The sequence below is a fragment of the Coregonus clupeaformis genome, unplaced genomic scaffold (assembly GCF_020615455.1).
Source record: "Coregonus clupeaformis isolate EN_2021a unplaced genomic scaffold, ASM2061545v1 scaf0060, whole genome shotgun sequence".
Taxonomy (NCBI): Eukaryota; Metazoa; Chordata; class Actinopteri; order Salmoniformes; family Salmonidae; genus Coregonus; species Coregonus clupeaformis.
In genome coordinates this window covers 970,209-984,332 of record NW_025533515.1, presented here as the reverse complement: position 1 = coordinate 984,332, position 14,124 = coordinate 970,209, and the positions used below count along the sequence as shown (strand labels likewise).

Here is a 14,124-nt window from a genome sequence, read left to right as displayed (position 1 = left end):
GTTTTCCCTCAGGTAGACTACCCAGTGGTAAAAGCGGTTTGCGTATGAATACACACAGTGTGGTGGGGGTGTATGTTCAACGGTAACAGAGAGAGATGCTGCGAAAGGGGAGGACCTAGAGTGAAAATGAGGAGGGAGGAAGAGGAGAGAGGAGGAGGAGAGAGGAGGGAGAAAGAGAGAGGAGGAGGAAGAGGAGAGAGGAAGAGGAGAGAGGAGGAGGAAGAGAAGAGAGGAGGAGGAGGAAGAGGAGAGGAGGAGGAAGAGAAGAGAGGAGGGAGGGAGGAAGAGGAGAGGAGGAGGAAGGGAGGAGAGGAGGAGGAAGAGGAGAGAGGAGGGAGGAGGGAGGAGAAGAGAGAGGGAGAGGAGGGGGGAGAGAGAGGAGAGGAGGAGAGGAAGAGGAGGAGGAAGACAAGGAGGAGGAGGAGGAGGAGGAGGAGGAAGAGTAGAGAGGAAGAGGAGGAAGAGGAGAGAGGAGGAGGAGGAGGAGGAGGAGGAGAGAGGAAGAAGAGGAGAGAGGAAGAGGAGGAAGAGAGAGGAGGAGGAGCTTACCTGAAGAATGTGACGAAGAACTGTACCAGATCCATGAAGTTACTGTGCTGAGAGAAGGCAATCTGAGGAGAGAGAGACAGACAGGTTAACAGACAGACAGGTTAACAGACAGGTCAGAGACAGACAGGTTAACAGACAGAAAGGCAATCTGAGGAGAGAGAGACAGACAGGTCAGAGACAGACAGGCAATCTGAGGAGAGAGAAACAGACAGGTTAACAGACAGGTAATCTGAGGAGAGAGAGACAGACAGGTCAGAGACAGACAAACTGGCTATAAATTGGCATGACTGATTCAGTGTGGTGTGTCTTACTTGTTGTGTGTGTGTGTGTGTGTGTGTGTGTGTGTGTGTCTGTACGCGCGTGTTTGTTCCTGAGACCTTGTACAGTCGTGGTCAACAGGTTTTGAGAATAACACAAATATTAATTTTCACAAAGTCTGCTGCCTCAGTTTTTATGATGGCAATTTGCATATACTCCAGAATGTTATGAAGAGTGATCAGATGAATTGCAATTAATTGCAAAGTCCCTCTTCTTGAAAAGAACACAAAGGACCAGCTGCCATCATGTCAGTGATTCTCTCGTTAACACAGGTGAGAGTGTTGACGAGGACGAGGACAAGGCTGGAGATCACTCGGTCATGCTGATTGAGTTAGAATAACAGACTGGAAGCTTTAAAAGGAGGGTGGTGCTTGAAATCATTGTTCTTCCTCTGTTAACCATGGTTACCTGCAAGGAAATGTTGTGCCGTCATCATTGCTTTGCACAAAAAGGGCTTCACAGGCAAGGATATTGCTGCTAGTAAGATTGCACCTAAATCAACCATTTATCGGATCATCAAGAACTTCAAGGAGAGAGTTCAATTGTTGTGAAGAAGGGCTTCAGGGCGCCCAAGAAAGTCCAGCAAGCGCCAGGACCGTCTCCTAAAGTTGATTCAGCTGTGGGATCGGGGTACCACCAGTGCAGAGCTTGCTCAGGAATGGCAGCAGGCAGGTGTGAGTGCATCTGCACGCACAGTGAGGCAAAGACTTTTGGAGGATGGCCTGGTGTCAAGAAGGGCAGCGAGAAGCCACTTCTCTCCAGGAAAAACATCAGGGACAGACTGATATTCTGCAAAAGGTACAGGGATTGGACTGCATGAGGACTGGGAAAGTCATTTTCTCTGATGAATCCCGTTTCCGATTGTTTGGGGCATCCGGAAAAAAGCTTGTCCGGAGAAGACAAGGTGAGCGCTACCATCAGTCCTGTGTCATGCCAACATTAAAGCATCCTGAGACCATTCATGCTTCTCAGCCAATGGAGTGGGCTCACTCACAATTGTGCCTAAGAACACAGCCATGAATAAAGAATGGTACCAACACATCCTCCGAGAGCAACTTCTCCCAACCATCCAAGAACAGTTTGGTGACGAACAATGCCTTTTCCAGCATGATGGAGCACCTTGCCATAAGGCAAAAGTGATAACTAAGTGGCTCGGGGAACAAAGCATCGACATTTTGGGTCCATGGAAACTCCCCAGACCTTAATCCCATTGAGAACGTGTGGTCGATCCTCAAGAGGCGGGTGGACAAACAAAACCCCACAAATTCTGACAAACTCCAAGCATTGATTATGCAAGAATGGGCTGCCATCAGTCAGGATGTGGCCCAGAAGTTAATTGACAGCATGCCAGGGCGGATTGCAGAGGTCTTGAAAAAGAAGGGTCAACACTGCAAATATTGACTCTTTGCATAAACTGAATGTAATTGTCAATAAAAGCCTTTGACACTTATGGAATGCTTGTAATTATACTTCAGTATACCATAGTAACATCTGAGAGAGAGAGAGACAGAAAGAGAGAGAGACAGAGAGAGAGACAGAAAGAGAGAGAGACAGAAAGAGAGAGAGACAGAAAGAGAGAGAGACAGAGAGAGAGAGAGAGAGAGAGACAGAGAGAGAGAGAGAGAGAGACAGAGAGAGAAAGAGAGAGAGCGAGAGAGGAGGTAGAGAGAGACGGAGCGAGAGGGTGGGAGAGGTAGAGGAGGTAGAGAGAGACGGAGCGAGAGGGTGGGAGAGGGAGAAGTGGAGAACATTACCTCGTTGACGAAGGTACAACTCCATCAGACGTTAAACTCCAAAAAATATGTTTGTGAGAAAAGTTAGCAGCTAACCCTAACTCTCCTTGGAAGAGAGAGGTCAGAAAGACCGGAGCTGATGGCTGTGGAGCCTCGCCTCGTGCCTAGCCTAGCATAGCCTGTATGTCTATCCTCTGGCCTCGTGGCTAGCCTAGCCTAGCATAGCCTGTATGTTTCTCCTCTGGCCTCGTGGCTAGCCTAGCCTAGCCTGTATGTCTATCCTCTGGCCTCGTGGCTAGCCTAGCATAGCCTGTATGTCTCTCCTCTGGCCTTGTGGCTAGCGTAGCATGGCCTAGCCTGTATGTCTCTCCTCTGGCCTCGTGGCTAGCCTAGCCTAGCCTAGCATAGCCTGTATGTCTCTCCTCTGGTTGCAGCTGGCTGGATGCTCAGCCCAACACTGAGACTACACTGGGCAGGACGTGGAGCAGCCGAGCCCAGCTGAAAGAAGAGGAGGAGGGGGAGAGGGAGGGGAAGGAGAGGGGGACCCCAGCCAAATCACTTCCAGAAGAGGAACAGAACAGAAAGTTGTCTGGGGCTGGGCAGGCCGTGAAACACAGCAGAGGCTGGGCAGGCCGTGGAACACAGCAGGGGCTGGGCAGGCCGTGGAACACAGCAGGGGCTGGGCAGGCCGTGGAACACAGCAGGGGCTGGGCAGGCCGTGGAACACAGCAGGGGCTGGGCAGGCCGTGGAACACAGCAGGGGCTGGGCAGGCCGTGGAACACAGCAGGGGCTGGGCAGGCCGTGGAACACAGCAGGGCTGGGCAGGCCGTGGAACACAGCAGGGGCTGGGCAGGCCGTGGAACACAGCAGGGGCTGGGCAGGCCGTGGAACACAGCAGGGGCTGGGCAGGCCGTGGAACACAGCAGGGGCTGGGCAGGCCGTGAAACACAGCAGGGGCTGGGCAGGCCGTGGAACACAGCAGGGGCTGGGCAGGCCGTGGAACACAGCAGGGGCTGGGCAGGCTGTGGAACACGCAGGGGCTGGGCAGGCCGTGGAACACAGCAGGGGCTGGGCAGGCCGTGGAACACAGCAGGGGCTGGGCAGGCCGTGGAACACAGCAGGGGCTGGGCAGGCCGTGGAACACAGCACAGAATGACGGAGCCCCCCCTCAGACCCAGAGGAGCTACAGGAAGGATATTATATCCAGATCACTGTGTAGAGCTCCATACTGTAGACAGACAGACAGACAGACAGACAGACAGACTGGTGCCCCCCCCCCCCTCCAATACACTCTGAACACCGAGTCCTCCAGGCAGCAGAGAGAGCAGGGTCTGGTTAAACACACACAGCCGTTCAGCTGAGACACACAGAGACCCTATTCACCACTAACTACCCACATCAACACACATCCAGCACATAGAACACTATGCACCACTGCTGGCTATTGAGATAGAGGAGTTGTAACATGTGTGTGTGTGTGTGTGTGTGTGTGTAGAGGTGTGTGTGTGTAGAGGTGTGTGTGTGTAGAGGTGTGTGTGTGTAGAGGTGTGTGTGTGTAGAGGTGTGTGTGTGTGTAGAGGTGTGTGTGTGTGCGCGTGCCCTCAAGAAACACAACAGGAATATCGCAGCTCATGGAGAATACTCCCTCACAGAGATTGGTCAAGGCTACACCTTCTTTAGGAAAAGTGTTCCGGAAGATGCTAGCTGCCTACATGGGGTGGATTTGGCTGAAAAAACCTCAATCCCTGAATCCCTTTTCGGGAATTAGTGAGCGGCTGATGTTTTGCGAGCGCCGACCCACCTTTGCTATTTTGTGATTATTTTCGTGTGTATCTTTACTTCATTTTCACGAAATGCATCCGGTGGTGAGGGTAGGCAACATCACCTCCGCCACCCTGACCCTCAACACGGGGGCCCCACAGGGATGTGTGCTCAGTCCCCTCCTGTACTCCCTGTTCAGCCACTACTGCGTGGCCACGCACGACTCCAACACCATCCTCAAGTTAGCTGACGACACGATGGTATTAGGCCTGATCACCAGCGAAGATGAGACGGCCTCCAGCGAGGAGGTCAGTGACCTGGCGGTGTGGTGCCGGAGCAACATCCTCTCCCTAAACGATGAGACGGCCTCCAGGGAGGAGGTCAGTGACCTGGCGGTGTGTTGCCAGGACAACAACCTCTCCCTCAACGATGAGACGGCCTCCAGGGAGGAGGTCAGTGACCTGGCGGTGTGTTGCCAGGACAACAACCTCTCCCTCAACGATGAGACGGCCTCCAGGGAGGAGGTCAGTGACCTGGCGGTGTGGCGCCGGAGCAACAACCTCTCCCTCAACGTGAGCAAGACCAGGGAGCTGATGGTGGACTACAGGAAAGGGGGGGGGGCGAGCACGCCCACATCCACATCGACGGGGCTGCAGTGGAGCGGGTCGAGAGTTTCTAATTCCGTGTCCAAATCACTAAGGACTTAAAATGGTCCACTCACACGTGCACAGTCATGGAGAAGGCACGACAGTGTCTCTTCCCCCTCAAGAAGTTGAAAAGGTTTGGCATGGGCCCTCAAATCCTCAATAAGTTATACAGCTGCACCATTGAGAGCATATTGACTGGCTGCATCACTGCTTGGTACAGCAACAGCACCGCCCTGGATCGCATGGCGCTACAGAGGGTGGTGCGGACAGCCCAGTACATCACTGGGGCCGAGCTCCCTGCCATCCAGGGACCTCTATATCAGGTGGAAAATCGTTAAAGACTCCAGCCACCCAAGCCATAGACTGTTCTCTCTGCTTCCGTAAGGCAAGTGGTACCAGTGCATCAAGTCTGACACCAACAGGCTCCTGAACAGCTTCTATCCCCAAGCCGTAAGACTGTAAATAGCTAACAGCATTGACTACATGGACTATCTGAGCTGACCCTTGGATTTTATTTTTATACTGTCTCTATGCACACTGACAGGACCCTACACGCTCACAGGGCCCTACACACTGACAGGGCCCTACACACTCACAGGACCCTACACACTAACAGGACCCTACACGCTCACAGGGCCCTACACGCTCACAGGACCCTACACGCTCACAGGGCCCTACACGCTCACAGGACCCTACACGCTCACAGGGCCCCTACCGCTCACAGGAACCCTACACGCTCCACAGGACCCTACACGCTCACAGGACCCTACACGCTCACAGGGCCCTACACGCTCACAGGGCCCTACACGCTCACAGGGCCCTACACACTCACAGGGCCCTACACGCTCACAGGGCCCTACACGCTCACAGGGCCCTACACACTGACAGGACCCTACACGCTCACAGGGCCCTACACACTCACAGGACCCTACACACTAACAGGACCCTACACGCTCACAGGGCCCTACACGCTCACAGGGCCCTACACACTCACAGGACCCTACACGCTCACAGGACCCTACACGCTCACAGGACCCTACACGCTCACAGGACCCTACACGCTCACAGGGCCCTACACGCTCACAGGACCCTACACGCTCACAGGACCCTACACGCTCACAGGGCCCTACACACTCACAGGGCCCTACACACTCACAGGGCCCTACACGCTCACAGGGCCCTACGCTCACAGGACCTACACACACCCCAGGGGCCCTACACGCTCACAGGGCCCTCCACGCTCAGGGCCCCTACACGCTCACAGGACCCTACACACTCACAGGACCCTACACACTCACAGGACCCTGCTCACAGGACCCTACACTGACAGGACCCTACACGCTCACAGGACCTACGCTCCCACAGGACCCTACACGCTCACAGGACCTACACGCTCACAGGACCCTACACGCTCACAGCCCAGGACCCTACACGCTCACAGGACCCTACACGCTCACAGGGCCCCTACACGCTCACAGGGCCCTACACGCTCACAGGGCCCTACACGCTCACAGGACCCTACACGCTCACAGGACCCTACACACTCACAGGACCCTACACACTCACAGGACCCTACACACTCACAGGACCCTACACGCTCACAGGACCCTACACGCTCACAGGGCCCTACACGCTCACAGGACCCTACACACTCACGCACACTGATACTCCAACACACACACATAACATGAACACACACACACACTGTAGAATCATCATATACGCTGCTGCTACTCTGTTTATCATATATGCTGATACCTAGTCACCTTACATATCTACCTCCATCACTCCAGTATCCCTGTCCCCTTACCCCTATACATATCTACCTCCATCACTCCAGTATCCCTGTCCCTGTACCCCTATACATATCTACCTCCATCACTCCAGTATCCCTGTCCCCTGACCCCTATACATATCTACCTCCATCACTCCAGTATCCCTGTCCCCTGACCCCTATACATATCTACCTCCATCACTCCAGTATCCCTGTCCCCTTACCCCTATACATATCTACCTCCATCACTCCAGTATCCCTGTCCCCTTACCCCCTACACATATCTACCTCCATCACTCCAGTATCCCTGTCCCCTTACCCCTATACATATCTACCTCTATCACTCCAGTATCCCTGTCCCCTGACCCCTATACATACAGTGGGGAAAAAAAGTATTTAGTCAGCCACCAATTGTGCATGTTCTCCCACTTAAAAAGATGAGAGAGGCCTGTAATTTTCATCATAGGTACACGTCAACTATGACAGACAAAATGAGAAAAAATAATCCAGAAAATCACATTGTAGGATTTTTAATGAATTTATTGGCAAATGATGGTGGAAAATAAGTATTTGGTCAATAACAAAAGTTTCTCAATACTTTGTTATATACCCTTTGTTGCAATGACACAGGTCAAACGTTTTCTGTAAGTCTTCACAAGGTTTTCACACACTGTTTCTGGTATTTTGGCCCATTCCTCCATGCAGATCTCCTCTAGAGCAGTGATGTTTTGAGGCTGTCGCTGGGCAACACGGACTTTCAACTCCCTCCAAAGATTTTCTATGGGGTTGAGATCTGGAGACTGGCTAGGCCACTCCAGGACCTTGAAATGCTTCTTACGAAGCCACTCCTTCGTTGCCCGGGCGGTGTGTTTGGGATCATTGTCATGCTGAAAGACTCAGCCACGTTTCATCTTCAATGCCCTTGCTGATGGAAGAAGGTTTTCACTCAAAATCTCACGATACATGGCCCCATTCATTCTCTTTCCTTTACACGGATCAGTCGTCCTGGTCCCTTTGCAGAAAAAACAGCCCCAAAGCATGATGTTTCCACCCCCATGCTTCACAGTAGGTATGGTGTTCTTTGGATGCAACTCAGCATTCTTTGTCCTCCAAAAATGACGAGTTGAGTTTTTTACCAAAAGTTATATTTTGGTTTCATCTGACCATATGACATTCTCCCAATCCTCTTCTGGATCATCCAAATGCACTTCAGACGGGCCTGGACATGTACTGGCTTAAGCAGGGGGACACGTCTTGCACTGCAGGATTTGAGTCCCTGGCGGCGTAGTGTGTTACTGATGGTAGGCTTTGTTACTTTGGTCCCAGCTCTCTGCAGGTCATTCACTAGGTCCCCCGTGTGGTTCTGGGATTTTTGCTCACGTTCTTGTGATCATTTTGACTCCACGGGGTGAGATCTTGCGTGGAGCCCCAGATCGAGGGAGATTATCAGTGGTCTTGTATGTCTTCCATTTCCTAATAATTGCTCCCACAGTTGATTTCTTCAAACCAAGCTGCTTACCTATTGCAGATTCAGTCTTCCCAGCCTGGTGCAGGTCTACAATTTTGTTTCTGGTGTCCTTTGACAGCTCTTTGGTCTTGGCCATAGTGGAGTTTGGAGTGTGACTGTTTGAGGTTGTGGACAGGTTTATTTTATACTGATAACAAGTTCAAACAGGTGCCATTAATACAGGTAACGAGTGGAGGACAGAGGAGCCTCTTAAAGAAGAAGTTACAGGTCTGTGAGAGCCAGAAATCTTGCTTGTTTGTAGGTGACCAAATACTTATTTTCCACCATAATTTGCAAATAAATTCATTAAAAATCCTACGATGTGGGTTTCTGGATTTTTTTCCTCAATTTGTCTGTCATAGTTGACGTGTACCTATGATGAAAATTACAGGCATCTCTCATCTTTTTAAGTGGGAGAACTTGCACAATGGTGGCTGACTAAATACTTTTTCCCCACTGTATCTACCTCCATCACTCCAGTATCCCTGTCCCTTACCCCTATACATATCTACCTCCATCACTCCAGTATCCCTGTCCCCTTACCCCTATACATATCTACCTCCATCACTCCAGTATCCCTGTCCCTTACCCTATACATATCTACCTCCATCACTCCAGTATCCCTGTCCCCTTACCCCTATACATATCTACCTCCATCACTCCAGTATCCCTGTCCCCACTCCTATACATATCTACCTCCACTCACTCCAGTATCCCTGTCCCTTACCCCTATACATATCTACCTCCATCACTCCAGTATCCCTGTCCCCTTACCCCTATACATATCTACCTCCATCACTCCAGTATCCCTGTCCCCTTACCCCTAGACATATCTACCTCCATCACTCCAGTATCCCTGTCCCCTTACCCCTATACATATCCACCTCCATCACTCCAGTATCCCTGTCCCCTTACCCCTATACATATATACCTCCATCACTCCAGTATCCCTGTCCCCTTCACCCTATACATATCTACCTCCATCACTCCAGTATCCCTGTCCCCTTACCCCTATACATATCTACCTCCATCACTCCAGTATCCCTGTCCCTACCCCTATACATATCCACCTCCATCACTCCAGTATCCCTGTCCCCTGACCCCTATACATATCCACCTCCATCACTCCAGTATCCCTGTCCCCTTACCCCTATACATATCTACCTCCATCACTCCAGTATCCCTGTCCCCTTACCCCTATACATATCTACCTCCATCACTCCAGTATTCCTGTCCCCTTACCCCTATACATATCTACCCTCCATCACTCCAGTATCCCTGTCCCCTTACCCCCTATACATATCTACCTCCATCACTCCAGTATCCCTGTCCCCCTTACCCCTATACATATCTACCTCCATCACTCCAGTATCCCTGTCCCCTTACCCCTATACATATCTACCTCCATCACTCCAGTATCCCTGTCCCCTTACCCCTATACATATCTACCTCCATCACTCCAGTATCCCTGTCCCCTTACCCCCTATACATATCTACCTCCATCACTCCAGTATCCCTGTCCCCTTACCCCTATACATATCTACCTCCATCACTCCAGTATCCTGTCCCCTTACCCCTATACATATCTACCTCCATCACTCCAGTATCCCTGTCCCCTTACCCCTATACATATCTACCTCCATCACTCCAGTATCCCTGTCCCCTGACCCCTATACATATCTACCTCCATCACTCCAGTATCCCTGTCCCCTTACCCCTATACATATCTACCTCCATCACTCCAGTATCCCTGTCCCCTGACCCCTATACATATCTACCTCCATCACTCCAGTATCCCTGTCCCCTGACCCCTAAACATATCTACCTCTATCACTCCACTATCCCTATCCCCTTACCCCTATACATATCTACCTCCATCACTCCAGTATCCCTGTCCCCTTACCCCTATACATATCTACCTCCATCACTCCAGTATCCCTGTCCCCTTACCCCTATACATATCTACCTCCATCACTCCAGTATCCCTGTCCCCTTACCCCTATACATATCTACCTCCATCACTCCAGTATCCCTGTCCCCTTACCCCTATACATATCTACCTCCATCACTCCAGTATCCCTGTCCCCTTACCCCTATACATATCTACCTCCATCACTCCAGTATCCCTGTCCCCTTACCCCTATACATATCTACCTCCATCACTCCAGTATCCCTGTCCCCTTACCCCTATACATATCTACCTCCATCACTCCAGTATCCCTGTCACCCTTACCCCTATACATATCTATCTCCATCACTCCAGTATCCCTGTCCCCTTACCCCCTATACATATCTACCTCCATCACTCCAGTATCCCTGTCCCCTTACCCCTATACATATCTACCTCCATCACTCCAGTATCCCTGTCCCCTTACCCCTATACATATCTACCTCCATCACTCCAGTATCCCTGCACATTGTTAATATGGAACTGGAACTGACCCTGTATATAGCTACTGACCCTGTATATAGCTACTGACCCTCGAACTGTCCCTGTATATAGCTACTGACCCTCGAACTGTCCCTGTATATAGCTACTGACCCTGTATATAGCTACTGACCCTGGAACTGACCCTGTATATAGCTACTGACCCTGGATCTGACCCTGTATATAGCTACTGACCCTGTATATAGCTACTGACCCTGTATATAGCTACTGACCCTGGAACTGACCCTGTATATAGTTACTGACCCTGTATATAGCTACTGACCCTGGATCTGACCCTGTATATAGCTACTGACCCTGTATATAGCTACTGACCCTGGAACTGACCCTGTATATAGTTACTGACCCTGTATATAGCTACTGACCCTGGAACTGACCCTGTATATAGCTACTGACCCTGTATATAGTTACTGACCCTGTATATAGCTACTGACCCTGGAACTGTCCCTGTATATAGCTACTGACCCTGTATATAGCTACTGACCCTGGAACTGACCCTGTATATAGCTACTGACCCTGGAACTGTCCCTGTATATAGCTACTGACCCTGGAACTGACCCTGTATATAGCTACTGTCCCTGTATATAGCTACTGACCCTGTATATAGCTACTGACCCTGGAACTGACCCTGTATATAGCTACTGACCCTGGATCTGACCCTGTATATAGCTACTGACCCTGTATATAGCTACTGACCCTGTATATAGCTACTGACCCTGGAACTGACCCTGTATATAGTTACTGACCCTGTATATAGCTACTGACCCTGGATCTGACCCTGTATATAGCTACTGACCCTGTATATAGCTACTGACCCTGGAACTGACCCTGTATATAGTTACTGACCCTGTATATAGCTACTGACCCTGGAACTGACCCTGTATATAGCTACTGACCCTGTATATAGTTACTGACCCTGTATATAGCTTCTGACCCTGGAACTGTCCCTGTATATAGCTACTGACCCTGGAACTGTCCCTGTATATAGCTACTGACCCTGGAACTGACCCTGTATATAGCTACTGACCCTGGAACTGACCCTGTATATAGCTACTGACCCTGGAACTGACCCTGTATATAGCTACTGACCCTGGAACTGTCCCTGTATATAGCTACTGACCCTGGAACTGACCCTGTATATAGCTACTGACCCTGGAACTGACCCTGTATATAGCTACTGACCCTGGAACTGACCCTGTATATAGCTACTGACCCTGTATATAGCTACTGACCCTGGAACTGTCCCTGTATATATCTACTGACCCTGGAACTGACCCTGTATATAGCTACTGACCCTGGAACTGTATATAGCTACTGACCCTAGAACTGACCCTGTATATAGCTACTGACCCTGGAACTGACCCTGTATATAGCTACTGACCCTGGAACTGACCCTGTATATAGCTACTGACCCTGGAACTGACCCTGTATATAGCTACTGACCCTGGAACTGACCCTGTATATAGCTACTGACCCTGGAACTGTCCCTGTATATAGCTACTGACCCTGTATATAGCTACTGACCCTGGAACTGTCCCTGTATATAGCTACTGACCCTGTATATAGCTACTGACCCTGTATATAGCTACTGACCCTGGAACTGACCCTGTATATAGCTACTGACCCTGTATATAGCTACTGACCCTGTATATAGCTACTGACCCTGGAACTGACCCTGTATATAGCTACTGACCCTGTATATAGCTACTGACCCTGTATATAGCTACTGACCCTGGAACTGTCCCTGTATATAGCTACTGACCCTGGAACTGACCCTGTATATAGCTACTGACCCTGAAACTGTCCCTGTATATAGCTACTGACCCTGGAACTGTCCCTGTATATAGCTACTGACCCTGTATATAGCTACTGACCCTGGAACTGTCCCTGTATATAGCTACTGACCCTGGAACTGACCCTGTATATAGCTACTGACCCTGGAACTGACCCTGTATATAGCTACTGACCCTGTATATAGCTACTGACCCTGGAACTGTATATAGCTACTGACCCTGTATATAGCTACTGACCCTGTATATAGCTACTGACCCTGGAACTGTCCCTGTATATAGCTACTGACCCTGGAACTGTCCCTGTATATAGCTACTGTCCCTGTATATAGCTACTGACCCTGGAACTGTATATAGCTACTGACCCTGGAACTGTATATAGCTACTGACCCTGGAACTGACCCTGTATATAGCTACTGACCCTGGAACTGTATATAGCTACTGACCTTGGAACTGTCCCTGTATATAGCTACTGACCCTGGAACTGTCCCTGTATATAGCTACTGACCCTGGAACTGACCCTGTATATAGCTACTGACCCTGGAACTGACCCTGTATATAGCTACTGACCCTGGAACTGACCCTGTATATAGCTACTGACCCTGGAACTGACCCTGTATATAGCTACTGACCCTGTATATAGCTACTGACCCTGGAACTGTCCCTGTATATAGCTTCTGACCCTGGAACTGTCCCTGTATATAGCTACTTACCCTGGAACTGTCCCTGTATATAGCTACTGACCCTGGAACTGACCCTGTATATAGCTACTGACCCTGGAACTGACCCTGTATATAGCTACTGACCCTGGAACTGACCCTGTATATAGCTACTGACCCTGGAACTGACCCTGTATATAGCTACTGACCCTGGAACTGACCCTGTATATAGCTACTGACCCTGGAACTGTCCCTGTATATAGCTACTGACCCTGGAACTGACCCTGTATATAGCTACTGACCCTGGAACTGTCCCTGTATATAGCTACTGACCCTGTATATAGCTACTGACCCTGGAACTGTCCCTGTATATAGCTACTGACCCTGGAACTGACCCTGTATATAGCTACTGACCCTGGAACTGACCCTGTATATAGCTACTGACCCTGGAACTATCCCTGTATATAGCTACTGACCCTGGAACTGTCCCTGTATATAGCTACTGACCCTGTATATAGCTACTGTCCCTGTATATAGCTACTGACCCTGTATATAGCTACTGACCCTGTATATAGCTACTGACCCTGGAACTGTCCCTGTATATAGCTACTGACCCTGGAACTGACCCTGTATATAGCTACTGACCCTGAAACTGTCCCTGTATATAGCTACTGACCCTGGAACTGTCCCTGTATATAGCTACTGACCCTGTATATAGCTACTGACCCTGGAACTGTCCCTGTATATAGCTACTGACCCTGGAACTGACCCTGTATATAGCTACTGACCCTGGAACTGACCCTGTATATAGCTACTGACCCTGTATATAGCTACTGACCCTGGAACTGTATATAGCTACTGACCCTGTATATAGCTACTGACCCTGTATATAGCTACTGACCCTGGAACTGTCCCTGTATATAGCTACTGACCCTGGAA

The 14,124-nt window shown here is 50.2% G+C and overlaps 1 protein-coding gene across 2 annotated transcripts in view; it reads right to left on the bottom strand.

The window, feature by feature from the left end:
* Window positions 1-499: 499 nt before the first annotated feature.
* LOC121555328 (attractin-like) overlaps window positions 500-14,124 on the bottom strand; it is a 185,777-nt gene continuing 172,152 nt past the window's right edge. For both annotated transcript variants that reach the window (XM_045212892.1, XM_045212893.1), the window contains exon 25: window positions 500-611. In XM_045212892.1, the coding sequence (XP_045068827.1) occupies window positions 546-611 (66 nt within the window). In that variant the 3' untranslated portion in view covers window positions 500-545. The remainder of the gene's footprint in view (window positions 612-14,124) is intronic.